At 44.9% G+C, this 26,758-nt stretch overlaps 1 protein-coding gene across 2 annotated transcripts in view; it reads right to left on the bottom strand.

Moving 5' to 3' along the window:
* Nucleotides 1–26,758, bottom strand: part of LOC116376355 (semaphorin-5A) — a 381,827-nt gene that overhangs the window by 180,029 nt on the left and 175,040 nt on the right. For both annotated transcript variants that reach the window (XR_004211770.1, XM_031836384.1), the window contains exons 11-14: nt 23,747–23,954; nt 18,675–18,792; nt 9,194–9,375; nt 8,729–8,872 (exon numbers count right to left, since the gene is read on the bottom strand). Coding sequence is in view for 1 of the 2 variants with exons in the window: in XM_031836384.1 (XP_031692244.1) it covers nt 8,729–8,872; nt 9,194–9,375; nt 18,675–18,792; nt 23,747–23,954 (652 nt within the window). In the remaining variant the exon portion in view is untranslated. The remainder of the gene's footprint in view (nt 1–8,728; nt 8,873–9,193; nt 9,376–18,674; nt 18,793–23,746; nt 23,955–26,758) is intronic.

Below are 26,758 nucleotides of genomic sequence, written 5' to 3' on the forward strand. Positions count from 1 at the left end.
TCTTACAGACAGTTCTCTTCTCTGACAGACAGACCCTTCTCCTCTCTAAACAGACAGACCCTTCTCCTCTCTAAACAGACAGACCCTTCTCCTCTCTAAATAGACAGACCCTTCTCCTCTCTAAACAGACAGACCGTTCTCTTCTCTAAACAGACAGACCGTTCTCCTCTCTAAACAGACAGACCGTTCTCTTCTCTAAACAGACAGACCGTTCTCCTCTCTAAACAGACAGACCCTTCTCTTCTCTAAACAGACAGACCATTCTCCTCTCTAAACAGACAGACCCTACTCCTCTCTAAACAGACAGACCCTTCTCCTCTCTAAACAGACAGACCCTTCTCTTCTCTAAACAAACAGACCGTTCTCTTCTCTAAACAGACAGACCATTCTCTTCTCTAAACAGACAGACCGTTCTCTTCTCTAAACAGACAGACCGTTCTCTTCTCTAAACAGACAGACCGTTCTCTTCTCTAAACAGACAGACCGTTCTCTTCTCTAAACAGACAGACCCTTCTCTTCTCTAAACAGACAGACCCTTCTCTACTCTAAACAGACCCTTCTCTTCTCTGACAGACCCTTCTCTTCTTTAGGAGAGAGTGATAGTGACACAGCATATTTCATCCATTAAAACATGTCTCCTCCACAGAGTGTAAAATCACCAAGCCCTACTGTAGGATCCTAATGGATTCTCTCAATAACACATCGCTACCATTCATCGCTGGGCCGGCACAAGGTGTTTTATTAGCTGAGCCGGTCGTTTGAAAGAAGCAGAGAGGGAGAGGGAGACAAGGAAAGTAAGAAGGAGGGAGATAAGGAGAGAGAGATGGGGGGGGGGGCAGGGGAAAACGACTGACCCTTCTCATTAAAGCCACAATTGTGGGTGTGTAAATGGGTAAATGGCACCCTTCACGAAAAATATATACTTTTTTCGAAGACAATCATGTTTCAAAAAGTACATTGCATTCAGAAAGTATTCAGACCATTTGACTTTATCCACATTTTGTTACGTTACATTATTACGTTGATTAAATAAAAACTATTCCTCAGCAATGTACACACAATAGTTTGTTAAAAAAGTTTGAAATATCCAATAAATGTCGTTCCACTTCATGATTGTGTCCCACTTGTTGTTGATTATTCACAAAAAAATACAGTTTTATATCTTTATGTTTGAAGCCTGAAATGTGGCAAAAGGTCGCAAAGTTCAAGGGGGCCGAATACTTTCGCAAGGCACTGTATACAGTCATTGAGGGGACAGGGAAAGTCACAGTCTGGAGGGCCCTTGAACAATTGATAAATCTACACAATATATTTATTTTTTCAAAAGTTCCATAATAAATATTATGTCTACATACAGTGTTGTAACAATGTGCACATAGTTAAAGTACAAAAGGGAAAATAAATAAACATAAATACAGGTTGTATTTACAGTGAACAGAGCCCCAGGACCAGCTTTTTAGGGGACTCTTCTCCAGGTTCATCTCTCTGTAGGGTGTGTTTGTGAACAGAGCCCCAGGACCAGCTTGCTTAGGGGACTCTTGTCCAGGTTCATCTCTCTGTAGGGTGTGTTTGTGAACAGAGCCCCAGGACCAGCTTGCTTAGGGGACTCTTGTCCAGGTTCATCTCTCTGTAGGGTGTGTTTGTGAACAGAGCCCCAGGACCAGCTTGCTTAGGGGACTCTTCTCCAGGTTCATCTCTCTGTAGGTGATGGCTTTGTTATTTCCAGTTTGGGAATCGCTTCCTTTTAGATGGTTGTAGAATTTTTAACGGCTCTTTCTGGAACTCGATAATTAGTGGGTATCGGCCGAGTTCTGCTCTAAATCATTTGGTGTTTTACGTTGTACACTGAGGATATTTTTGCAGAATTCAGCGTGTCTCATTTTTGGAGATTGTCCCATTTTGTGAATTCAGAAGATCTAGGTGCTGCTGTAGGCCCTCCTTGGTTGGGGACAGAAGCACCAGATCATCAGCAAACAGTACATATTTGACTTCAGATTGAATTAGCGTGAGGCCAAGTGCTGCAGAATGTTCTCGTGCCCTCCCCAATTCGATGATACATATTATGTTGAATAGGGTGGGGCTTAAGCTGCATCCCTGTCTCACCGCACCCCCTCAAATGAAATGTTTGTGTTTATTGTAACAACACACTTGTTATTTGTGTACATGGATTATATAATGTTGTATGTTTTCCCCCCAACACCACTTTCACTCTATTTTTATAGCAGATCCTCATTCCAAATTGAGTCAAGAGCTTTTTTGAAATCAACAAAGCATGAGAAGATTTAGCCTTTGTTTTGGTTTGTCAATTTGACATTTGCTCAGTAAATTGGTGCTCAGTACATTTACTGTGGAAATGTACAAGTCTGCTGGAAATGATAACGCAGAGGATTTTCCCAAGGTTGCTGTTGACGCATATCCCACGGTAGTTATTGGGGTCAAATTTGTCTCCACCTTTGTGGATTGGGGTGATCAGTCCTTGGTTCCAAATATTGGGGAAGATGCCAGAGCTAAGACAATTGTTAAAGAGTGTAAGTATAGCCAATTAGAATTTGTGGTCTGGATATTTTATCATTTCATTGAGGACACCATCAACACCACAGGCCTTTTTGGGTTGGAGGGTTTGTATTTTGTCCTGTAGTTCATTCAATGTGATTGGAGAATCCAGTGGGTTCTGTTAGTCTTTAATAGCTGATTCTAATATTTGTATTTGATAATGTATATGTTTTTGCTGTTTGTTCTTTGTTATAGGGACAAAAATATTGGAGATTTGGTTTATACACACATCTCCGTTTTGGATAGATAACTCTTCGTGTTGTTGTTTGTTTAGTGTTTTCCCAAAAGTGGTTAGAGTCTATGCATTCTTCGATTACATTGAGCTGACTTCTGACATGCTGTTCCTTCTTTTTCTGTAGTGTATGCCTGTATTGTTTTTGTGATTCACCATAGTGAAGGTTTAGACTCTGTTTTTGGTTGGTGTCACGCTCGTTGGAATAAATGTCGGACCAAGCTGCAGCGCGATATGATTTTAATAATAATGTGAAACTTAGCAAAGACAAAAACAAATAAACAAATAAACTAGCAACAAACCGTGACTACAGAGATGCTACGTGCAATAACTCAAAACAATATCCCATAAACACAAGTGGGAAAAACAGCTACTTAAATATGGTCCCCAATTAGAGACAATGATACCAGCTGCCTCTAATTGGGAATCATACAAATCACCAACATAGAAAAAAACTAGAACACCACATAGAAATACACAAACTAGATCACCCCCAGTCACGCCCTGACCCACTTCACCATAGGGAAACAATGGATCTCTATGGTCAGCGCGTGACAGTTGGATAGGTTTCTCAATTTATTTCTTAGGTTTTTGCATTCTTCATCAAACCATTTGTCAATGTTGTTCATTTTCTTTGGTTTTCTGTTTGTAATTTTTAGATTTGATAGGGAAGCTGAGAGGTCAAATATACTGTTTAGATTTTCCACTGTCAAGTTTACACCTTCACTATTACAGTTGAACGTTTTGTCCAGGAAGTTGTCTAAAAGGGATTTGTTTTTTCCTAATAGTGTTTTGGTAGGTTTCCAACACTACATTCCTTCCATCTATAGCATGTCTTAATATTATTCAGTTCCTTTGGATTTCATGGCTCATGATTGAGTTTTGCTCTGTTCAAGCAGACTGTGACTTTGCTGTGGTCGTGGTCTGATAGGGGTGTCAGTGGGCTGACTGTGAACGCTCTGAGAGACTCTGGGTGGAGGTCAGTGGGCTGACTGTGAACGCTCTGTGAGACTCTGGGTGGAGGTCAGTGGGCTGACTGTGAATGCTCTGAGAGACTCTGGGTGGAGGTCAGTGGACTGACTGTGAACGCTCTGAGAGACTCTGGGTTGAGGTCAGTGGACTGACTGTGAACGCTCTGAGAGACTCTGGGTTGAGGTCAGTGGACTGACTGTGAACGCTCTGAGAGACTCTGGGTTGAGGTCAGTGGACTGACTGTGAACGCTCTGAGAGACTCTGGGTTGAGGTCAGTGGGCTGACTGTGAACGCTCTGAGAGACTCTGGGTTGAGGTCAGTGGGCTGACTGTGAACGCTCTGAGAGACTCTGGGTGGAGGTCAGTGGACTGACTGTGAACGCTCTGAGAGACTCTGGGTGGAGTTCAGTGGACTGACTGTGAACGCTCTGAGAGACTCTCGGTGGAGGTCAGTGGGCTGACTGTGAACACTGAGAGACTCTGGGTTGAGGTCAGTGGGCTGACTGTGAACGCTCTGAGAGACTGGGTTGAGGTCAGTGGGCTGACTGTGAACACTCTGAGAGACTCTGGGTTGAGGTCAGTGGGCTGACTGTGAACGCTCTGAGAGACTCTGGGTGGAGGTCAGTGGGCTGACTGTGAACGCTCTGAGAGACTCTGGGTTGAGGTCAGTGGGCTGACTGTGAATGCTCTGAGAGCCTCTGGGTGGAGGTCAGTGGACTGACTGTGAACGCTCTGAGAGACTCTGGGTGGAGGTCAGTGGACTGACTGTGAATGCTCTGAGAGACTCTGGGTTGAGGTCAGTGGGCTGACTGTGAACGCTCTGAGAGACTCTGGGTGGAGGTCAGTGGGCTGACTGTGAACGCTCTGAGAGACTCTGGGTGGAGGTCAGTGGGCTGACTGTGAACGCTCTGAGAGACTCTGGGTGGAGGTCAGTGGGCTGACTGTGAACGCTCTGAGAGACTCTGGGTTGAGGTCAGTGATAAAGTCGTCTACAGTACTGCCAAGAGTACCTACCATAGGAGTCCCCTCGAAGCCTTCCATTCCCAGCGTGCGACAGAGCTGCTGGAGTGACCTGTTTTGGTCGGTTATGTTGTCATAGTTGTGCCTAGGGGGGCATATGGGGGAGGGAATGATGTCCCTTCCAGGTAGCTTCTGGCATTTAGGCCGCCACAGACTAGTGCATGTCCCTGGGCCCCCCTCCTGGATGGAGAAGCTGTCTTCATTAAAGTATGTGGATTCTAGTTGGGGGATATAGGTAGCACACAGGAGGATATTTTTCTCTGTTAAGATCATTTCCTTCTGAATTTCTAGCCAAATGTAAAATGTTCCTGTTTTGATCAATTTAATAGAGCCCCCTGTTTCACACCTGGTAGTTTGGTGGATGGGACTACCAGCTCTCTGTAACCTAGAGGGCAACCAGTGGGTTCATCTCCTCTATACCATGTTCCCTGTAGGATGACAATGTCTGTATTTCCGATTTCTTTGGTGAAGACCAGGTTCCTGCTCTTTAGGCCAAATGCAGATGACCTCAGGCCTTGGATATTCCAGGATGAGATAGCGAAGGCTTTGTGTTCCATTAAGTGTCCAATGTTGTTAGTCGTGTGTTTTGGCCTCAGGCTAGTAAGTGTGAGCAGAGTCTGCTGAGCATCTGCTGAGGCGTGTTTGCCTGCTCACGGCCTGGGCGTATGTGTGACTTCCATGTCGAGGTCCCGCCGGTCTGGGACAGTGTATTGCTGGTCTGGGCACTGTGTCTATTGATCTGTTGCTCCTGTGTGAAGTGTTGGGGCTGAGTTTGAGGGCGTTGTCCTTTAGGGCGAAGGAGGGCACTGCTGCCTTTTAGAGGTGGACCTTGTCATAAAGGCTGTTCAAATCCAGGTTGGGTTGGTGGGCCAGGTAAACATTTGGTTTTGAGGCTCAGTCAAGGGAAATACTTTTCCCCGCTGTATGGTAGCAGGGTGGAAGTATTTTCGGGGTAGCAAGGTGGAGATAACCATTGGGGAAAGTAGAAGAAGCTTTTTCAATCACTCCTTTCAGTGCAGTGGCCACCCGTTCCTGCTGTGCTCTCAGGTCGTTTGTGCCTGTGTGTATTATTATGTGGCTGGGTGACCATAGCTGGTCCTCAGACAGAAGGTCTAGGGCGCTGTGTGTATTATTATGTGGCTGGGTGACCCTAGTTGGTCCTCAGACTGAAGGTCGAGGGAAAACTAGGTGTTTGGACACCAGAGTTTAGAAACTCTGTTTGAGAAAAAGTCTGTTTTCTTGTATATATTTCCCATTTGAGTCCATAAGGAGTGCAATCTGTGGCTTGTGTTTGTCCTCAGTGGGTGTGGGGGGGTTGTCAGGAGGGCTATCAGGGTGACTGACAGGCGGGGTGCTGAGAGGTGGTGGGATATTCTGGGCTTGGGGTTCTTCATTTGTCTGTCCTGCTGTGATGGTCAGGGTCAGGGTCTGGGGTGGACTGTTCTGCTGTTCTGCTGTTCTGCTGTGGTGTCAAGACTTTTGTCGGGAGCTGAGGTGGGCTGTTCTGCTGGCTTCTCTGGGTGGCCACCTCTCTAATGAATTGTTCTCTGTGACATGCCATCCCCCTCACCCTCTCCTCCAGCAGTCTGATCCTCTCCTCTAGTGCTCTTTTCTTCTCCTGTTCTGCTCTTGCTCTTTCTCCTGTTGATGTTGTCGCACTACAGTCCAGAGTGCAGATATGTCTCTCTCCACCTCCAGCTCTCCGGGTCTTGTTGAGACGGTGTTGTTGAGCTGGAGGATTTTGTTGTGCTGACGAGTGTGTTCACCTCTTGTTCCAGCTCCTCCTGCCTTACCTCCAGCTGGGTGTATTTATCCTTCATTTCAATGAGGGGGTAGTACTCTGTGCTGGGAGGTTGACTTTCTGCTTGGGGTTGCTCGTCTGTGGTGTTGTTTAATGAAGAGGTCTGGTCTGACCCGCTCGGGGTGGGGGTATCTTTCTCAAGAGAGAGGTTCTCCTGCTGGGCTCTCTCTTTGATAATGTGAAAGTCCAGCTGAAACTGTTTGGGGTTCCTCTGTACCAATACTGTTCGAGATTTGTACAAGTTCACATTTCCTGACTCAAGAGTCTGACTCAAGAGTCCTCTCTTAACAAAAGGGTAGTGTGTTAATATAGCACTGTGTTATGCCAGGGGATGGTCTGTGTGGAATTTATTTTATTTAACCTGTATTTAACTAGGCAAGTCAGTTAAGAACAAATTCCTATTTTACAATGACGGCCCAGGAACAGGGGGTTAACTGCCTTGTTCAGGGGCAAAACCACAGACCTTCACCTCGTCAGCTCGGGGATTAGATCCAGCAACCTTTCGGGAAGATGAAGTTGCTTATGTTCCCATTTTTATAACAGTCAGCAAAAAGTGTTTCTTGATTTTCCATAAGGAGCTTAATTTTGTACCCTTTTCATGCCTTAACATGCTTTACATAGAGAGGGTACTGTATTTTAATTACCTCTGAACAGCGGGAGTCGGCTTCAAAGCCCTCTGCATTTGGTTGAGGTAGACTGTGTGACTCTCCTGCCATTGTTGGGCTCAAGGGCTTCGACACCTCTCACGTCAGTGCTAATTGAAGTCGCTCTGTGTGTATCCAAAGGTGGTCAATGAAATTAGCACTGTGATGTCCCGGGTAGAACAAGAGAAGCTAGAACCCCATATAAAGAATGGCCAACCTAATTGAAATGCTTCATTATGTGGGCTCCCGAGTAGTGCAGCGGTCTAAAGCACTGCATCTCAGTGCTAGAGGCGTCACTGCAGACACCCTGGTTCGAATCCAGGCTGTATCACAACTGGCCAGGATTGGGAGCCCCCACAGTGTGGCGCACAATTGGCCCAACGTCGTCCGGGTTAGGGTTTTGCCGGTGTGGCCCGTCATTGCAAATAAGAATTTGTTCTTAACTGACTTGCCGAGTAAATGTTAAAATACCCAGTAACAAAGTACCCAGACGCTAAGGAATCTGTCTGAAGTTATTCTCATATTATTATTGACTTTGTTGTAAAGTTTCTGGTAAAAAAAGTTTTATTTCAAACAACCTGCACTCTTCCATATTTTCTCCTTCTCACCTCCCTCTCTCCTTTCTCTCTCTCCTTCTCACCTCCCTCTCTCCTTTCTCTCTCTCCTTCTCACATCCCTCTCTCCTTTCTCTCTCTCCTTCTCACCTCCCTCTCTCCTTTCTCTCTCTCCTTCTCACCTCCCTCTCTCCTTTCTCTCTCTCCTTCTCACCTCCCTCTCTCCTTTCTCTTTCTCCTTCTCACCTCCCTCTCTCCTTTCTCTCTCTCCTTCTCACCTCCCTCTCTCCTTTCTCTCTCTCTCCTTCTCACCTCCCTCTCTCCTTTCTCTCTCTCTCCTTCTAACCTCCCTCTCTCCTTTCTCTCTCTCTCCTTCTAACCTCCCTCTCTCCTTTCTCTCTCTCTCCTTCTAACCCCCCTCTCTCCTTTCTCTCTCTCTCCTTCTAACCTCCCTCTCTCCTTTCTCTCTCTTCTTCTCCTTTCTTCTTTCCCCTTTTTAATCTCATTTTTTCAGAGTGCATTGCAGGTTGCTTATAAACCTTCTCAACATCTTGTTTATTATTCCAGACCAAAGCAGCAGAGCTGGAGCTTAACAAGGAGGGCAGCCTCCCCCATCTGTGTGGAGCCCAGATAGTGGCTCAAAAACATTCCTCTCTCTCTCTTAATTGACTGTCAGACTGAAGTCAGACTGAAGCCGTTATGAGGAAAAAAATAGTAATATATGTAATGCTTCACATCACAATGTGTGACTGGCTAATGAATGAAGGACTCAAGACTTCTGTTACACTCACAACAGCAGGGGGATTGTTTCTGGATAATTGGTGTGGATTTATGGCTGTCTGTGTGTGTAGCTGTGTGTGTATGTGTGTACGTGGCTGTGTGTGTGTGTGTAGCTGTGTGTGTGTGTAGCTTGTTTATATATATATGTATGAATGTACGAGTGTGTCCCGTACCTTTCCTCTCTGTTCTGCCCCACACACACTCGTCCTCCGTGGCGCGGGGTGGGGTTGCTACAGGACCTCTGCCGGACCTGGAAGCCAATGCCACAGCTGGTGCTACACGGGATCCACAGAGTCCAGGGGCTCCACACACCGTTCCTATGGAGACACCACAGAACACAAGGTTACACACCGTTCCTATGGAGACACCACAGAACACAAGGTTACACACCGTTCCTATGGAGACACCACAGAACACAAGGTTACACACAAAGTGAGAGGTGTAGATTAAGATAGAACGCTTGCTATTCAGTAAATGTTTCTGCTTATCCAATAAAACATCCACTGCATTTCATTTATTATCCCTAAACATGAACTGAAAGCTTTCAAAATACTGACTGTGTGAGCAGAGGGCAGATGGACTGACTGACATATACCAATGGAAAGACAGACAGACAGACAGACGGACAGACTATATACCTGGAGCAGTTGGCAACCTCCACGCTGAGTCCGTGACAGGACTGACCCCCACACTGGGGTTTGGGATTATCACAAGGCCTGGTTCTACACAGACAGGAACCAGCACTGCCCCCATCAGTATGGCTACAGGCCCCCCAGCCTGTCCATGGCCCAAACCCTCCATCCAACGTCAAGTTACGCACCTGGGGAGACAACAGGGAGGAGGGAGAAAATACTTCAAACTAGGGTGGAGGTCAACAGAAAAGAAAGAAGGACATAGGGACAGAGTGAATGAGAGAGATGTCAATCTAATGCACCATGGGTAATACACAGGGAAGGAGTTGGAATAGGAGGAGAAGGTTGGGGAGGATGGCGGGAAGAGTTAGGGAGAGACATAAATATGCATAATCAGGAAAGATGACTAAAACTGGTATTCATGTATATTCACAAGGGTAATACATGATAGTGTAATCATTAGAGATATAGAGAGATGTATTTATTTAAACTTTATTTAACCAGGTAGGCAAGTTGAGAACAAGTTCTCATTTACAACTGCGACCTGGCCAAGATAAAGCAAAGCAGTTCGACCCATACAACAACACAGAGTTACACATGGAGTAAAACAAACATACAGTCAATAATACAGTAGAAAAATAAGTCTATATACAATGTGAGCAAGTGAGGTGAGAAGGGAGGTAAAGGCAAAAAAAAGGCCATGGTGGCAAAGTAAATACAATATAGCAAGTAAAACCCTGGAATGGTAGTTTTGCAGTGGAAGAATGTGCAAAGTAGAGATAGAAATAATGGGGTGCAAAGGAGCAAAATAAATAAATAAATAAATACAGTAGGGAAAGAGGTAGTTGTTTGGGCTAAATTATAGATGTGCTATGTACATGTGCAGTAATGTGTGAGCTGCTCTGACAGCTTGTGCTTAAAGCTAGTGAGGGAGATAAGTGTTTCCAGTTTCATGGATTTTTGTAGTTCATTCCAGTCATTGGCAGCAGAGAACTGGAAGGAGAGGCGGCCAAAGGAGGAATTGGTTTTGGGGGTGACCAGAGAGATATACCTGCTGGAGCGCGTGTTACAGGTGGGTGCTGCTATGGTGACCAGCGAGCTGAGATAAGGGGGGACTTTACTAAGCAGGGTCTTGTAGATGACCTGGAGCCAGTAGATTTGGCGACGAGTATGAAGCAAGGGCCAGCCAACGAGAGCGTACAGGTTGCAATGGTGGGTAGTATATGGGGCTTTGGTGACAAAACGGATGGCACTGTGATAGACTGCATCCTATTTATTGAGTAGGGTATTGGAGGCTATTTTGTAAATGACATCACCGAAGTCGAGGATCGGTAGGATGGTCAGTTTTACAAGGGTATGTTTGGCAGCATGAGTGAAGGATGCTTTGTTGCGAAACAGGAAGCCAATTCTAGATTAAACTTTGGGTTGGAGATGTTTGAGTCTGGAAGGAGAGTTTACAGTCTAACCAGACACATAGGTATTTGTAGTTGTCCACATATTCTAAGTCAGAACCGTCCAGAGTAGTGATGTTGGACGGGCGGGCAGGTGCAGGCAGCGATCGGTTGAAGAGCATGCATTTAGTTTTACTTGTATAAAAGAGCAATTGGAGGCCACGGAAGGAGAGTTGTATGGCATTGAAGCTCGTCTGGAGGGTTGTTAACACAGTGTCCAAAGAAGGGCCAGAAGTATACAGAATGGTGTCGTCTGCGTAGAGGTGGATCAGAGACTCACCAGCAGCAAGAGCGACATCATTGATGTATACAGAGAAGAGAGTCGGTCCAATAATTGAACCCTGTGGCACCTCCATAGAGACTGTCAGAGGCCCGGACAACAGACCCTCCTATTTGACACATTGAACTCTATCAGAGAAGTAGTTGGTGAACCAGGAGGGGCAATCATTTGAGAAACCAAGGCTGTCGAGTCTGCCGATGAGGATGTGGTGATTGACAGAGTCGAAAGTCTTGGCCAGGTCAATGAATTTTAGATTGACCTGGTCTAGCTGTCCCATAAGGTATACGTTTGATGGCAGTACTGTTGTTTTTGTTCCTGGAATCACTGTGTACATAAACACCCTGAAGCACAGAAGAACATTTGCGGCTCCGCCATCTTTTTATTTTGATAGAGGTTTTCCAGTCTAGCCTTCTGGCCTACTCTACGTGACAATGAATACGGCTGCACAGTATTGTTTATTTTCGATGGTGGTTAAGATATCGTTTAGGACCTTGAGCGTGGCTGAGGTGCACTCTGAAACCAGATGGCATAGCGGAGAAGTTTTGGTGGGAGTCGAAGTGGTCGGTGATCTGTTTGTTGACTTGGCTTTCGAAGACCTTAGAAAGGCAGGGTAGGATAGATATAGGTCTGTAGCAGTTTGGTTCAAGAGTGTCCTCCCCTTTGAAGAGGGGGATGACCGCAGCTGCTTTCCAATCTTTGGGAATCTTTGGGAAGAGAGGTTGAACAGGCTAGTAATAGGGGTGGCAACAATTTCGGCAGATCATTTTAGAAAGAAAGGGTCCAGATTGTCTAACCCGGCTGATTTGTAGGGGTCCAGATTTTGCAGCTCTTTCAGAACATCAGCTGACTGGATTTGGGAGAAGGAGAAATGGGGAAGGCTTGGGCGAGTTGCTGTGGGGGGTGCAGTGCTGTTGACCAGGGTATGGGTAGCCAGGTGGAAAGCATGGCCAGCCGTAGAAAAATGCTTATTGAAATTCTCAATTATAGTGGATTTATCGGTGGTGACAGTGTTTCCTATCTTCAGTGCAGTGGGCAGCTGGGAGGAGGTGTTCTTATTCTCCATGGACTTTACAGTGTCCCAGAACTTTTTTGAGTTTGTGTTGCAGGAAGCAAATTTCTGCCTTGGCTTTTCTAACTGCCTGTGTATATTGGTTTCTAACTTCCCTGAAAAGTTGCATATCACGGGAGCTGTTCAATTCTAATGCAGGATATTTTTGTGTTGGTTAAGGGCAGTCAGGTCTGGAGATAACTAAGGGCTATATCTGTTCCTGGTTCTAAATTTCTTGAATGGGGCATGCTTATTTAAGATGGTGAGGAAGGCATTTTAAAAAAAATAACCAGGCATCCTCTACTGACGGGATGAGATCAATATCCTTCCAGGATACCCCAGCCAGGTCAATTAGAAAGGTCTGCTCGCTGAAGTGTTTCAGGGAGCGTTTGACAGTGATGAGTGGAGGTCGTTTGACAGCTGACCCATTACGGATGCAGGCAATGAGGCAGTGATCGCTGAGATCTTGGTTGAAAACAGCAGAGGTGTATTTAGAGGGCAAGTTGGTTAGGATGATATCTATGAGGGTGCCCGTGTTTACAGCTTTGGGGTGGTACCTGGTAGGTTCATTGATCATTTGTGTGAGATTGAGGGCTTAGATTGTAGGATGGCTGGGGTGTTAAGCATGTTCCAGTTTAGGTCGCCTAGCTGCACGAGCTCTGAAGATAGATGGGGGGCAATCATTTCACATATGGTGTCCAGAGCACAGCTGGGGGCAGAGGGTGGTCTATAGCAGGCGGCAACGGTGAGACTTGTTCTTAGAGATGTGGATTTTTAAAATTAGAAGTTCAAATTGTTTGGGTACAGACCTGGATAGTAGGACAGAACTCTGCAGGCTATATTTGCAGTAGATTGCAACTCCGCCCCCTTTGCCCGTTCTATCTTGTCTGAAAATATTGTAGTTAGGGATGAACATTTCAGAATTTTTGGTGGTCTTCCTAAGCCAGGATTCAGACACGGCTAGAACATCCGGGTAGGCAGAGTGTGCTAAAGCAGTGAATAAAACAAACTTAGGGAGGAGGCTTCTAATGTTAACATGCATGAAACCAAGGCTTTTACAGTTACAGAAGTCAACAAATGAAAGCGCCTGGGGAATAGGAGTGGTGCTGGGTGCTACAGGGCCTGGGTTAATGTCTACATCACCAGAGGAACACAGGAGGAGTAGGATAAGGGTACGGTTAAAAGCTATGAGAACTGGTCATCTAGAACGTCTGGAACAGAGAGTAAAAGAAGGTTTCTGGGGTAAAATATATATAAAATAGCTTCAAGGTGTAATGTACAGACAAAGGTATGGTAGGATGTGAATACAGTGGATGTAAACCTAGGTATTGAGTGATGATGAGAGAGATATTGTCTCTAGAAACATCATTGAAACCAGGTGATGTCATCGCATGTGTGGGTGGTGGAACTGCAAGGTTGGATAAGGTATCGTGAGCAGGGCTAGAGGCTCTACAGTGAAATAAGCCAATAAACACTAACCAGAACAGCAATGGACAAGGCATATTGACATTAAGGAGAGGCATGTTTAGTCGAGTGATCATAAGGGTCCAGTGAGTAGTGAGGTTGGTTGGGGTCACGGCGATTCAGACAGCTAGCCGGGCCATCGGTAGCAAGCTAGCAGAGAATGGAGGTAGATTAGTGGGGTTCTGTGTGGTAGAGGGGATCAATCCAATTGGCAAAATAAATATAGTTATTGTGACCCAAGAAAAATTGTCCGATAGACCTATTCAGATAGCAGCCGATAAGACAGTTAACGATTAGCGGGCCGCAGATGGGCTTTCAGGTAACATCCCAACGGAGGGGCCAGTTGGATAACTCCCTCGGGCAGATAACGTCGGTAGTCCAGTCCTGAAGGCCCGGTGGGGCTCCGCATTGGTAGTAAAACGCGTCTGGATAGGTGATTGTAGCCCAGGAGTGGCTGATGGAACTCTTCAGCTGGCTAGCTCCGGAATAATTTATGTTTGCTCCGGGATTGACGTAAGCCATTAGTCACACGGATAGCAGCTAGCGAGCTGCGAGATCCAGGTGTAAATGTCCAGAGATTGCGGTTGAAATCCAGGGGATATGTAGGGAAAAATAGGTCCGGTATGTTCTGGTCTGAGTCGCGTTGTACAAAACTGCCGATAGATTTTCAAGCTAAAGGATAGCTGATGACCACAAACCGTGGTTAGCAGAATACTAACGTTAGCCAGTAAACTGGCTAGTTTCTGGTTAGCTACTGGTTAGCTTCTGGCTAGCTTCTGGTTAGCTTCTGGTTAGCTACTGGTTAGCTTCTGGCTAGCTTCTGGTTAGCTACTGGTTAGCTTCTGGTTAGCTTCTGGTTAGCTTCTGGTTAGCTTCTGGTTAGCTTCTATAGTGGATTTCAGATTTGAGGTAAGTAATACTTTTTTAAAAAATTGGTGAGGCGGGTTGCAGGAGTTTTGAAGTTGAGTTTTTGGAAAATAAAATATATAAAGGATATGCGAAGAAAGGTGTAAATATATATATATATATACTGACTGCTATGCCATCTTGGGATACATATAGAGAGATAGAGAGATAGAGAGATTTGGAGATATGGAGATATAGAGATATGGAGATATAGAGATATGGAAATATAGAGAAATAGTGATATGGAGAAATATATATAGAGATATAAGAGATATGGAGATATAGAGATATGGAGATATGGAAATTTGGCGAAATGGAGATACGGAGATATAGAGATATAGAAACTCTGAGATGTATCCAAAGGAGGCAATATATGAATTAAAAGGGAGTAGGATTTTTTAATTATAATTAACAAGGGACCAAACACATAGTTCAGCTTAGTAAAACACAAGGGAAATTAATGATGAGAGGGAAAATAAGTATTCACATTCATATACATATTTACTCATATACATGCAGGTGAGCATGTCCATTTGTATAAAACAGAAAACGGTGCATTGTTTCGATTCCAATGTGTTAGCCATATGGGCTAACTATGGAAACCAATGCTGTGTGAATCAACACCACAGGTGATATGAGCCACATAACGGTATCATCTTTGTGTGAAGAGCATTTGAACAACAAGAAAAGAAAGGCTTGATATGTCACTGCTTTGGTGGGAACTGAAATAAAATATGCCCTTCTATTATTGGTCATTGAACCCACTCAACAGTCTAAATGGGAAGACCTTACTATGAGAGAAGCACATTCTAATGAATGGAGAGAGAAGATGCAGAGAGAGAGAACAGAGAGGGAAAGAACAGAGAGGAAGCGAGAAAGAGAGAGCAAAAGGGAGAGAGGACGGAAGAGAGACAAAGGAAGAGAGAAAGAGCAGAGAGAGGAAGCAAGAGAGAGAGAGAGAGGAAGCGAGAGAGAGAGAGAGAGCAGAGAGAGCAGAGAAAGAGAGAGGAAGAGAGAGAGCAGGGAGAGAGAGAGGAGGGGGAGCAAAGAAAGAGGGAGGAAGACAGAGAGAGAGAGAGAGAGAGAGAGAGACAGAGAGAGAGAGAGAGAGAGAGAGAGAGAGGAAGAAAAAAGAGACGGGGAGCAAAGAGGGAGGGAGACAGATAAAGAAGCGTGTCATTTCTGCTAATGAGATGAAAGGCTAGAATAGATGCTAATGAGATAAAAGGCTAGAATAGATGCTAATGAGATGAAAGGCTAGAATAGATGCTAATGAGATGAAAGGCTAGAATAGATGCTAATGAGAAGAACGGCTAGAATAGATGCTAATGAGATGAAAGGCTAGAATAGATGCTAATGAGATGAAAGGCTAGAATAGATGCTAATGAGATGAAAGGCTAGAATATATGCTAATGAGATGAACGGTTAGAATAGATGCTAATGTGATGAAAGGCTAGAATAGATGCTAATGAGATGAAAGGCTGGAATAGATGCTAATGAGATGAAAGGCTAGAATATATGCTAATGAGATGAACGGCTAGAACAGATGCTAATTAGATGAACAGCTAAAATAGATGCTAATGAGACGAACGGTTAGAATAGATGCTAATGTGATGAAAGGCTAGAATATATGCTAATGAGATGAACGGCTAGAATAGATGCTAATTAGATGAACAGCTAGAATAGATGCTAATTAGATGAACAGCTAGAATATATGCTAATTAGATGAACAGCTAGAATATATGCTAATTAGATGAACAGCTAGAATAGATGGATGGACAAAATAGTGATATTTTGCTGCTGAGTCAAGGGCTAGATAAACCAATCGTTTGTGGTGGGCAGAAACGTGATTTGTATATCATATACGCTAGGAAACATCACAGCAAGAATCATTTATTATTTCACAGTTTCAGTATCTTCTCTATCGTTTCTCAACAGGTAATTGTTTCATTCTTGGGTTTGAAATCAATATGCTGTATAGTGGGAAGGAATGGGATGCCTTTAAATTTTAAAAACATAAGGTGAATAGGATGCTTTCATTCTATTTTAGGTTCCGTTTCATTGCCTAAAAAAGACATTTGTGAACATGGTGACTAAGATTTATTTTTTACTTTAGTTCAAACTTGAACAAAAACAAACTTTTAAAATCTTGAACAAAAACACAGTTCTTCCCTATTGATTATTTCAACAGGGAGTCCAGTCCCAAGCACCAGATGTATTGTGAATAGGTTTGTAACGATCCTCTTCCTGTGAATGACTGGACCAAAGCACAGCGTGAGACGTGTTCATGATATTTTATTTAAAAATCAGAAGACTAGAACAAAAAAAATAACAAAGAGGAAAACGAACAGTTCTGTAAGGAAACTAACTATACAGAAAACAACTACCCACAAAACCCATGTGGGCAAGAGCTACCTAAGTATGGGTCCCAATCAGAGACTACGATAGACAGCTGTCCCTGATTGAGAACCATACCCAGCCAAAAACAAAGAAATACAAAAACATAGAAAAAAGAACATAGAATGCCCAGCCTAGTCACACCCTGGCCTAACCAAAATAGAGAATTAAAGCCTCTCTATGGCCAGGGCTTGACAAGGTTGGTAAAGCTGTCTCCTTTCAACCCACTGACTGGGTTAACTTAACCACAAAAACATGTCAAATATAAACTTAGTTAAAATCACAAAAGTAAGTCATGTGTAATGTGTAATTATTATAGTAATGTGAATACATCTACAGTACGTGCAGTAACATCACAAAAGCACCATTGACTTCATAGTCATTTTTATCCCCGATATGGCTGTCTTTTCTCTTTTAACAGTTAAACCGATACTTCAGGATTTTAGCAATGAGGACCTTTATCTACGTCCCCAGAGTCAGATTAATTTGTGGATACCATGTTTACAGCGGGGCAAAAAAGTATTTAGTTAGCCACCAATTGTGCAAGTTCTCCCACTTAAAAAGATGAGAGAGGCCTGTAATTTTCATCATAGGTACACTTCAGCCAGAAATCTTGCTTGTTTGTAGGTGACCAAATACTTATTTTCCACCATAATTTGCAAATAAATTCATTAAAAATCCTACAATGTGATTTTCTGGATTTTTTTCTCTCATTTTGTCTATGATAGCTGAAGTGCACCTTTGAGGAAAATTACAGGCCTCTCTCGTCTTTTTAAGTGGGAGAACTTGCACAATTGGTGGCTGACTAAATACTTTTTTACCCCACTGTATATCTCTGCCTGCAGTTTGAAGGAAGTTGCTGACTGGCACTTGAGCAATTGGTAACTAGCGTTAGCACAATGACTGGAAGTGTATTGGTATTTGCTAGCATGCTAGTAGATACCCATACACTGCCAGTCATTGCGCTAACGCTAGTTAGCATTGGCTCACAAAACTACCTCTAATGTCCTTCATACTGGACAAAGAGACATAACAATGGTATCCACAAGTTAATCTGACTCTATTGAAGTGGGGAAGCAGCCAGTCGTCAGTATGTCAATGGAAGTCCTACAACAATAACCAAATGACTCACAGTTTGTCTGGGCAACACGGGAATCCATTGTTCCGTTGGCGAACAGGAAGTTATTGTAAAATATAATTTTGTTCTCATTCTCAATGATTTACCTGGCTAAATAAAGGTTACATAAGGCATGTATGTTCCCCTCTTGTCTTTCATCAAAAGGAAGGAAGCAGGGCCAGAGAACAGGCAACGACATCTGTAATAGTGTCTGTGTTTACACTGTCTTTTAGCTGACTATGATGTCATCAGACGGAGACAGCCAGTGCTGTCAGTAGACCAGTAGAGTGTACCACTTAGGCCTGACGATGAACTTCAAAGAGACTGTATGAGTAATGGTTTGGTGTGTTTGTGCATGTTCGTGAGTGTGTGTGAGTGCTTGCCAACAGATACTGTTGAACATGGAACCACATACAAGACCAGGGCAGCACTCAATACTGCCCATGGTCACTGCCTCAGAATGGATGTCTGTCAGGCACACGACAATTACCCTTTCATTTAGCGGTGTCGCAGTGAAATCAATCCCCCCAATTGGGAGGTGGAAGAATGAACGGGCGGACTGCTGAGAATGAGGTAATGATCACGAAGACAGTGGAGATTGATTGAGTAATCACCCCTATTCATTTCAACAAGAATTGCTGGGGAGAAAATGCATTTCCCAGAGGGTGACTGTGTGTGTGTGTGTGTGTGTGTGTGTGTGTGTGTGTGTGTGTGTGTGTGTGTGTGTGTGTGTGTGTGTGTGTGTGTGTGTGTGTGTGTGTGTGTGTGTGTGTGTGTGTGTGTGTGTGTGTGTGTGTGTGGCATAGTGCATTCTGCGTACTCACAGGGCATTTAGTGATGCTCTGTTCCCATTGGCTCATGCTGACACTCTCCTCCAGGGTGGTACACTTCCTTAACACCAGGTCCCAGCCACAGTAGGGGTCCCTCGCCCCAACACACCCCCTGACAGAGTGGAGAGGGAATAGTGATTGATTGATTAATATTTTAAATAATGAGAGAAAAGGAGACAGAAGGAGAGAGGAGGAGACAGAAGTAGAGGGGAGAGAGAAAGAGACAGAAGTAGAGAGAAGGAGATAGAAGTGGAGAGGAGAGAGAAAGAGACAGAAGTAGAGAGGAGAGCGAAAGAGACAGAAGTAGAGAGAAGGAGACAGAAGTGGAGAGGAGAGAGAAAGAGACAGAAGTAGAGAGGAGAGAGAAAGAGACAGAAGTAGAGAGAAGGAGACAGAAGTGGAGAGGAGAGAGAAAGAGACAGAAGTAGAGAGAAGGAGACAGAAGGAGACAGAAGGAGAGAGGAGGAGAGAGGAGAGAGACAGGAGAGAGAAGGAGACAGAGGAGAGAGGAGGAGGGAGGAGGAGAGAGAGGGAGAGCGGAGGAGACAGAATGAGACAGAAGGAGAGTGGAGGAGACAGAAGGAGAGAGAAGGAGAGATGAGGAGAGAGGAGAGAATGAGAGAGAAGGAGAGAGAAGGAGACAGAAGGAGAGAGAAGGAGAGAGAAAGAGACCGAAGGAGAGAGGAGGAGAGAGGAGGAAACAGAAGGAGAGAGGAGGAGAGAGGAGAGAATGAGACAGAAGGAGAGAGAAGAAGAGAGAAGGAAAGAGGAGATAGAAGGAGAGAGGAGGAGACAGAAGTAGAGAGAAGGAGAGAGGAGGAGAGAAGATAGAATGAGAGAGAAGGAGAGAGAAGGAGACAGAAGGAGAGACGAGAGAATGAGACAGAAGGAGAGAGGAGGAGACAGAAGGAGAGAGGAGGAGAGAGGAGGAGAGAGGAGAGAATGAGAGAGAAGGAGAGAGAAGGAGACAGAAGGAGAGACGAGACAGGAGGAGAGAGGAGACAGAAGGAGACAGAAGGAGAGCGGAAAGAGACAGAAGGAGAGAGAAGGAGAGAGGAGACAGAAGGAGAGAGGATGAGACAGAAGGAGAGAGAAGGAGAGAGGAGACAGAAGGAGAGAGGAGGAGACAGAAGGAGAGAGAAGGAGAGACAGAAGGAGACAGAAGGAGAGAGGAGGAGACAGAAGGAGAGAGGAGGAGACAGAAGGAGAGAGACAGAGACAGAAGGAGAGAGGAGGAGACAGAAGGAGAGAGGAGGAGACAGAAGGAGAGAGAAGGAGAGAGGAGGAGACAGAAGGAGAGAGAAGGAGAGAGGAGACAGAAGGAGAGAGGAGGAGACAGAAGGAGAGAGAAGGAGAGAGGAGGAGACAGAAGGAGAGAGAAGGAGAGAGGAGGAGACAGAAGGAGATCGGAGAGAGACAGAAGGAGAGAGAAGGAGACAGAAGGAGAGGGAAGGAGAGAGAAAGAGAGAGGAGGAGAGAGGAGACAGAAGGAGAGGGAAGGAGAGAGAAAGAGACAGGAGGAGAGAGGAGGAGAGAGAAAGAGACAGGAGGAGAGAGGAGGAGAGAGAAAGAGACAGGAGGAGAGAGGAGAGAGGAGGAGACAGAAGGAGAGAGAAGGAGACAGAAAGAGAGAGAAGGAGAGAGAAGAGAGAAGGAGACAGAAGGAGAGAGGAGGAAACAGAAGGAGAGAGAAGGCAAAAGGAGGAGAGGAGGACAGAAGGAGGAGAGAAGGAGATAGAAGGAGAGAGAAGGAGAGAGAAAGAGACAGGAGGAGAGAGGAGGAGAGAGAAGGAGCCAGAAGGAGAGAGGAGAGAGGAGGAGACAGAAGGAGAGAGGAGGAAACAGAAGGAGGAGAGAAGGAGATAGAAGGAGAGAGAAAGAGAGAGGTGAGAGAAGGAGACACAAGGAGAGAACTTAAGGAAAGCTTTGACTATGTACAGACTCAGTGAGTATAGCCTTGCTATTGAGAAAGGCCGTCGTAGGCAGACATGGCTCTCAAGAGAAGACAGGCTATGTGCACACTGCCCACAATATGATGTGGGTCACGTTCTGACCATAGTTCTGTTATTTTATTCTTTGTTTTAGTATGGTCAGGGCGTGAGTTGGGGTGGGCAGTCTATGTTTGTTTTGCTATGTTGGTTTTTGTGTTCGGCCTAGTATGGTTCTCAATCAGAGGCAGGTGTCGTTAGTTGCCTGGGTTTCACTTTTGGTTTGTGGGTGTTTGTTTCCGTGTGAGTGTTTGGGCCACACGGTACTGTTTCGGTTTTCCTTTTGTTCTCATCGTTTATTGTTTTGTATCTCAGTGTTCAGTTCATTTTGAATAAATCATCATGAACACTTACCACGCTGCACTTTGGTCCGATCCTTCTTCCACCTCTGAATGCCGTTACAATGTGGAAACTGAGCTGCACTTCCTAACCTCCTAATCCAATGTATGACCTTATTTGAGACACATATTTCCCTCAGATTACACAGATCCACAAAGAATTAAAAAACAAACCCAATTTCGATAAACTCCCATATCTACTGGGTGAAATTCCACAGTGTGCCATCACAGCAGCAAGATTTGTGACCTGTTGCCACAAGAAAAGGGCAACCAGTGAAGAACAAACAACATTGTAAATACAACCCATATTTATGCTTATTTATTTTCCTTTGTGTACTTTACCTACATTGTTACAACACTGTCTATGTACATAATATGACATTTGTAATGGCTTTATTGTTTTGAAACTTCTGTGTGTGTAATGTTTACTGTTCATTTTTATTGTTTATTTCACTTTTGTATATTGTCTACCTCACTTGCTTTGGCAATGTTAACACATGTTTCCCATGCCAATAAAGCCCCCTTGAATTGAGAGGAGAGAAGGAGAGAGGAAACAGAAGGAGAGAGGGGAGAGGAGGAGAGAGCAGGAGACAGAAGGAGACAGGAGGAGACAGGAAGAGAGAGAAGAAGAGAGAAAGAGAAAAAAAGAGGAGGAGAGAGGAGGAAACAGAAGGAGAGAGAAGGAGAGAAAAGGAGAGAGAGGAGAGAGAAGGAGACAGAAGGAGAGAGGTGATAGAAGAGAGAATGAGACAGAATGAGAGAGGAAGAGACGAAAAGAGAGAGAAGGAAAGAGGAGTCAGAAGGAGAGAGGAGGAGAGAGGAGGAGAGAGGAGAGAGAAGGAGACAGAAGGATAGAGAATGAGACAGAAGGAGAGAGAAGGAGAGAGAAGGAGACAGAAGGAGAGAGAATGAGACAGAAGGAGAGAGAAGGAGAGAGAAGGAGACAGAAGGAGAGAGGAGGTGAGAGAAGGAGAGAGGAGGAGGCAGAAAGAGAGAGGACAGAAGGAAAGAGGAGACAAGGAGAGAGAAGTAGAGAGGAGGAGAGAGAACGAAAGAGGAGGCAGATGGTGAGAGAAGGAGAGAGGAGGTGAGAGGAGGAGAGAGGAAAGATATAGTACAATGTGACATCATCAATTGTGAAAAGCTTGTTCAAGAGTCATGTTCTGATCTGGAAACTTTATAGGCAAATTATTCAGATTTCTCTCTATGTTAGGCTATGTACAGTCAAAATGCCTGAAGCATGTATTTGAGTGTCTACATATGTTCTGCTTAAAAACAAACTATTTTCACAATACAGATTTGTCATGGGACCAGACAAATAGCAGCTTTTTCAGGTCTGTGTATGGGAGGTTTCGAGCACCATAAATTACCTGATGTCTCTTTCTGTAATGCCAAAAAGAGAGCAGTGTCACAACACACACAACACAAACTGATCTCTGAGACACAACACAGACTGATCTCTGATGCACAACACAGACTGATCTCTGACACACAACACAGACTGATCTCTAAGACACAACAAAGACTGATCTCTGAGACACAACCTAGACTGATTTCTGACACACAACACAGACTGATCTCTGATCCACAACACAGACTGATCTCTGAGACACAACACAGACTGATCTCTAAGACACACACAGACTGTTCTCTGATACACAACACAGACTGATCTCTGATGCACAACACAGACTGATCTCTGATGCACAACACAGACTGATCTCTTATACACAAGACAGACTGATCTCTGATACACAACACAGACTGATCTCTGAGACACAACACAGACTGATCTCTGAGACACAACACAGACTGATCTCTGACACACAACACAGACTGATCTCTAAGACACAACAAAGACTGATCTCTGAGACACAACCTAGACTGATTTCTGACACACAACACAGACTGATCGCTGAGACACAACACAGACTGATCTCTGAGACACAACACAGACTGATCTCTGACACACAACACAGACTGATCTCTAAGACACAACAAAGACTGATCTCTGAGACACAACACAGACTGATCTCTGATACACAACACAGACTGATCTCTGAGACACAACAAAGACTGATCTCTGAGACACAACACAGACTGATCTCTGACACACAATGTATCTCCATTTATCTAAGCCCTGAGAATAACTTATTTCTCTGTGAGATTAAATCTGCACATCTCTTCATCTATATTAATGAAATGATGAACTATTGTTTTTCCAACTCTCTTCATTGGAGTTGATAGTCTCCATGCTCCAGTGACTCTGTCTCTGTAAAGCATTGCAGTACGTCCCAAATGACAACCTATTCCATATAGTGTGCACTTTTTTTTGACCAGAGCCCAAAAAGTAGTGAACAAAACAGGTAATAGGGTCCCATTTAGGATGCAAGCCTTATCTCTGTGAGTCATGCATGGGTCTACTGTTATCCTTGGCAGTGTGCTCCATATCCAGGTCTGTGCTCTGAACGATCTGCTTTCCCTCGGTCAGATATTCAATACGTCTCACTAACACACTCCCACTACAACAGCCACAGCAGCTGAGGGGACAAGAAGGTACAAGTACATTACATTGGCATCATGCCAGGTCCACTATATAATTGAAGTCATTTGCTTGTAACAACTCTGTAACTACCTGTAGTTGTGTAGGTGTAGTGTATGTGTGTTGGTGTGCGGTTGGGTCTTGCCTGAGACCTGAAGCTGACATGGTTTTGCGTCGCCTGTCTTTGTGTGTACTCACTCTCTGGTCTTGTGAAAGTCGCATCTCATCAGTGGTATCTTGATGACTTGGTCCCTGACGCCGACATACAGTTCACTGCTGCTGTGCAGGATCAGGAGGCTTCTGATTGGCTGTTTCCTCCTGGGCGGAAACAACTCAATCTCATCCAATAGACAGCTGCCCATGGTCTGGTTCAGAGGAGACAGGACCTTACGGATGGTGCCATAGTCTGGATGGAGAGGAGAGAGTGAGAAAATGTCATCATCAGAGAGGAAGAGGAAGAAGAGGTTGAGATGAAGCAGGTAAGGGCCTCCCGGGTGGCGCAGTGGTTAAGGCCGCTGTACTGCAGTGCCAGCTGTGCCACCAGAGACCCTGGGTTCCCACCCAGGCTCTGTCGTAACCGGCCGCGACCGGGAGGTCCGTGGGGCGACGCACAATTGGCCTAGCGTCGCCCGGGTTAGGGAGGGCTTGGCCGGTAGGGATATCCTTGTCTCATCACGCACCAGCGACTCCTGTGGTGGGCCGGGCGCAGTGCACACTAACCAAGGTTGCCAGGTGCACGGTGTTTCCTCCGACACATTGGTGCGGCTGGCTTCCGGGTTGGATGCGTGCTGTGTTAAGAAGCAGTGCGGCTTGGTTGGGTTGTATATTGGAGGACGCATGGCTTTCAACCTTTGTCTCTCCCGGGCCCGTATGGGAGTTGTAGCGATGAGACAAGATAGTAGCTACTAAACAATTGGATACTACGAAATTGGGGAGAAAAAGGGGGTAAAAATTTAACGAAGACAAAAAAAGAGATGAAGCAGGTAAACAAAAAAAAGAGAGATATTATGGATCAAAATGGAATAAATAAAGTATTGTTCTTCTTTAAAGGGAGTGAATGAGGGAGAGGAAGAGTCACAATTGACTCCATCTTTGCCAAAGTTACAACATCCCCAATGAACTACTTCCTGCTTCTTACTCTAAGTATCTAAACTGGAGTGTTTTTTGACATGGTAAATTCTGCCGTCATAGAAAGTCTTGATTTACTGATGATCTCAGCAATCCCAAATCAAATCAAAGTTTATTGGTCACATGCGCTGAATACAACAGGTGTAGACAGGAAGTCCAGGATCCAGTTGCAGAGGGAGGTGTTTAGTCCCAGGATCCTTAGCTTAATGATGAGCTTTGAGGGTACACTGGTGTTGAACACTGAGCTGTAGTCAATGAATAGCATTCTCACATAGGTGTTCCTTTTGTCCAAGTGGGAAAGGCAGTGTGGAGAGCAATAGAGATTACATCAATTGTGGATCTGTTTGGGCAGTATGCAAATTGGAGTCGGTCTAGGGTTTCTGGGATGAAGGTGTTGATGTGAGCCATTACCAACCTTTCAAAGCACTTCATGGCTACGGACGTGAGTGCTACGGGTCTGTAGTCATTTAGGCAGGTTACCTTAGTGTTCTTGGGCACAGGGACTATGGTGGTCTGCTTGAAACATGTTGGTATTACAGACTTAATCAGGGACATGATGAAAATGTCAGTGAAGACACCTACCAGTTGGTCATCACATGCCCGGAGCACACGTCCTGGTAATCCATCTGGTATTCCGTCTGGCCCTGCGGCCTTGTGTATGTTGACCTGTTTAACGGTCTGACTCACATCGGCTACGGAGAGCGTGATCACACAGGAATCCGAACAGCTGATGCTCTCATGCATGCTTCAATGTTGCTTGCCTCGACGCGAGCATAGAAGTTATTAACTCATCTGGTAGGCTCTTGTCACTGGGCAGCTCGCGGCTGTGCTTCCCTTTGTTGTCTGTAATAGTTTGCAAGCCCTGCCACATAAGACAAGCATTGGAGCCGGTGTAGTACGATTCCATCCTAGCCCTGTATTAACGCTTTGCCTGTTTGATGGTTCGTCGCAGGGCGTAGCAGGATTTCTTGTAAACTTCTGGATTAGAGTCTAAGACTGACTCTAAGTGACTGAAGTGGTGTACACCTCCATCGGAAGAATCCCGGAACATGTTCCAGTCTGTGATTGCAAAACAGTCCTGTAGTTTAGCATCAGCTTCATCAGACCACTTTTTTATAGCCCGAGTCACTGGTGCTTCCAGCTTTAATTTTTGCTTGTAAGCAAGAATCAGGAGGATAGAGTTGTGGTCAGATTTACCAAATTGAGGGCAGGGGAGAGCTTTGTACGCGTCTCTGTGTGTGGAGTACAGGTGATCTAGATTTTTTTTTTTCCTCTTGTTGCACATTTAACATGTTGATAGAAATTTGGTAGAACTGATTTAAGTTTCCCTGCATTAGAGTCTCCGGCCACTAGGAGCGCCGCCTCTGGGTGAGTGGTTTCCTGTTTGCTTATTTCCTTATACAGCTGACTGAGTGCGGTCTTAGTGCCAGCATCTGTCTGTGGTGGTAAATAAACAGCCACGAAAAGTATAGCTGAAAACTCTCTAGGCAAGTAGTGTGGTCTGCAATTTCCAATACTGTAACGGAGACTATCTGTGTCCCGCAGTGTCTCTCTTCAAATTCCATGTATTCCAGACCAGGATAGGAAAATCCCATGTGAATGCCAGTATAGGAAAATCCCATTGTTATTGCATAAAATACATAATTTGGAGGCAACTCGAGAAAACATCATCAATTATAGATGTATTTCCTGTGGGGACATAACTAGATCTAAAAATGGAACAGTAGGAATTCCTATTCCCAAAACACATAGCTTTGAGATGGTAAAATACAAAGGTAGAGGCCTGCCTGTAGTAGAGTTTTTCACAGATGCAGCAATGGGTCTTTTATAGATCTGGAGGGAAACTAATAACCGAGGTACTCAGAAATTAATAAGATGGCCTCCCGAGTGGCACGGTGCATCGCAGTGCCTTAGACTGTGCCACTAGAGATCCTAGCTCTTAGCTGTGCCACTAGAGATCCTGGTTCAAATCCAGGCTCTGTCGGAGCTGGCCGCGACCAGGAGACCAATGGGACGGTGAGCAATTGGCCAATCGTCATCTGGGTTAGGGGAGGGTTTGGCCAGAAGGGATGTTCTTGTCCT

The sequence above is a fragment of the Oncorhynchus kisutch genome, linkage group LG11 (assembly GCF_002021735.2).
Source record: "Oncorhynchus kisutch isolate 150728-3 linkage group LG11, Okis_V2, whole genome shotgun sequence".
NCBI lineage: Eukaryota > Metazoa > Chordata > Actinopteri > Salmoniformes > Salmonidae > Oncorhynchus > Oncorhynchus kisutch.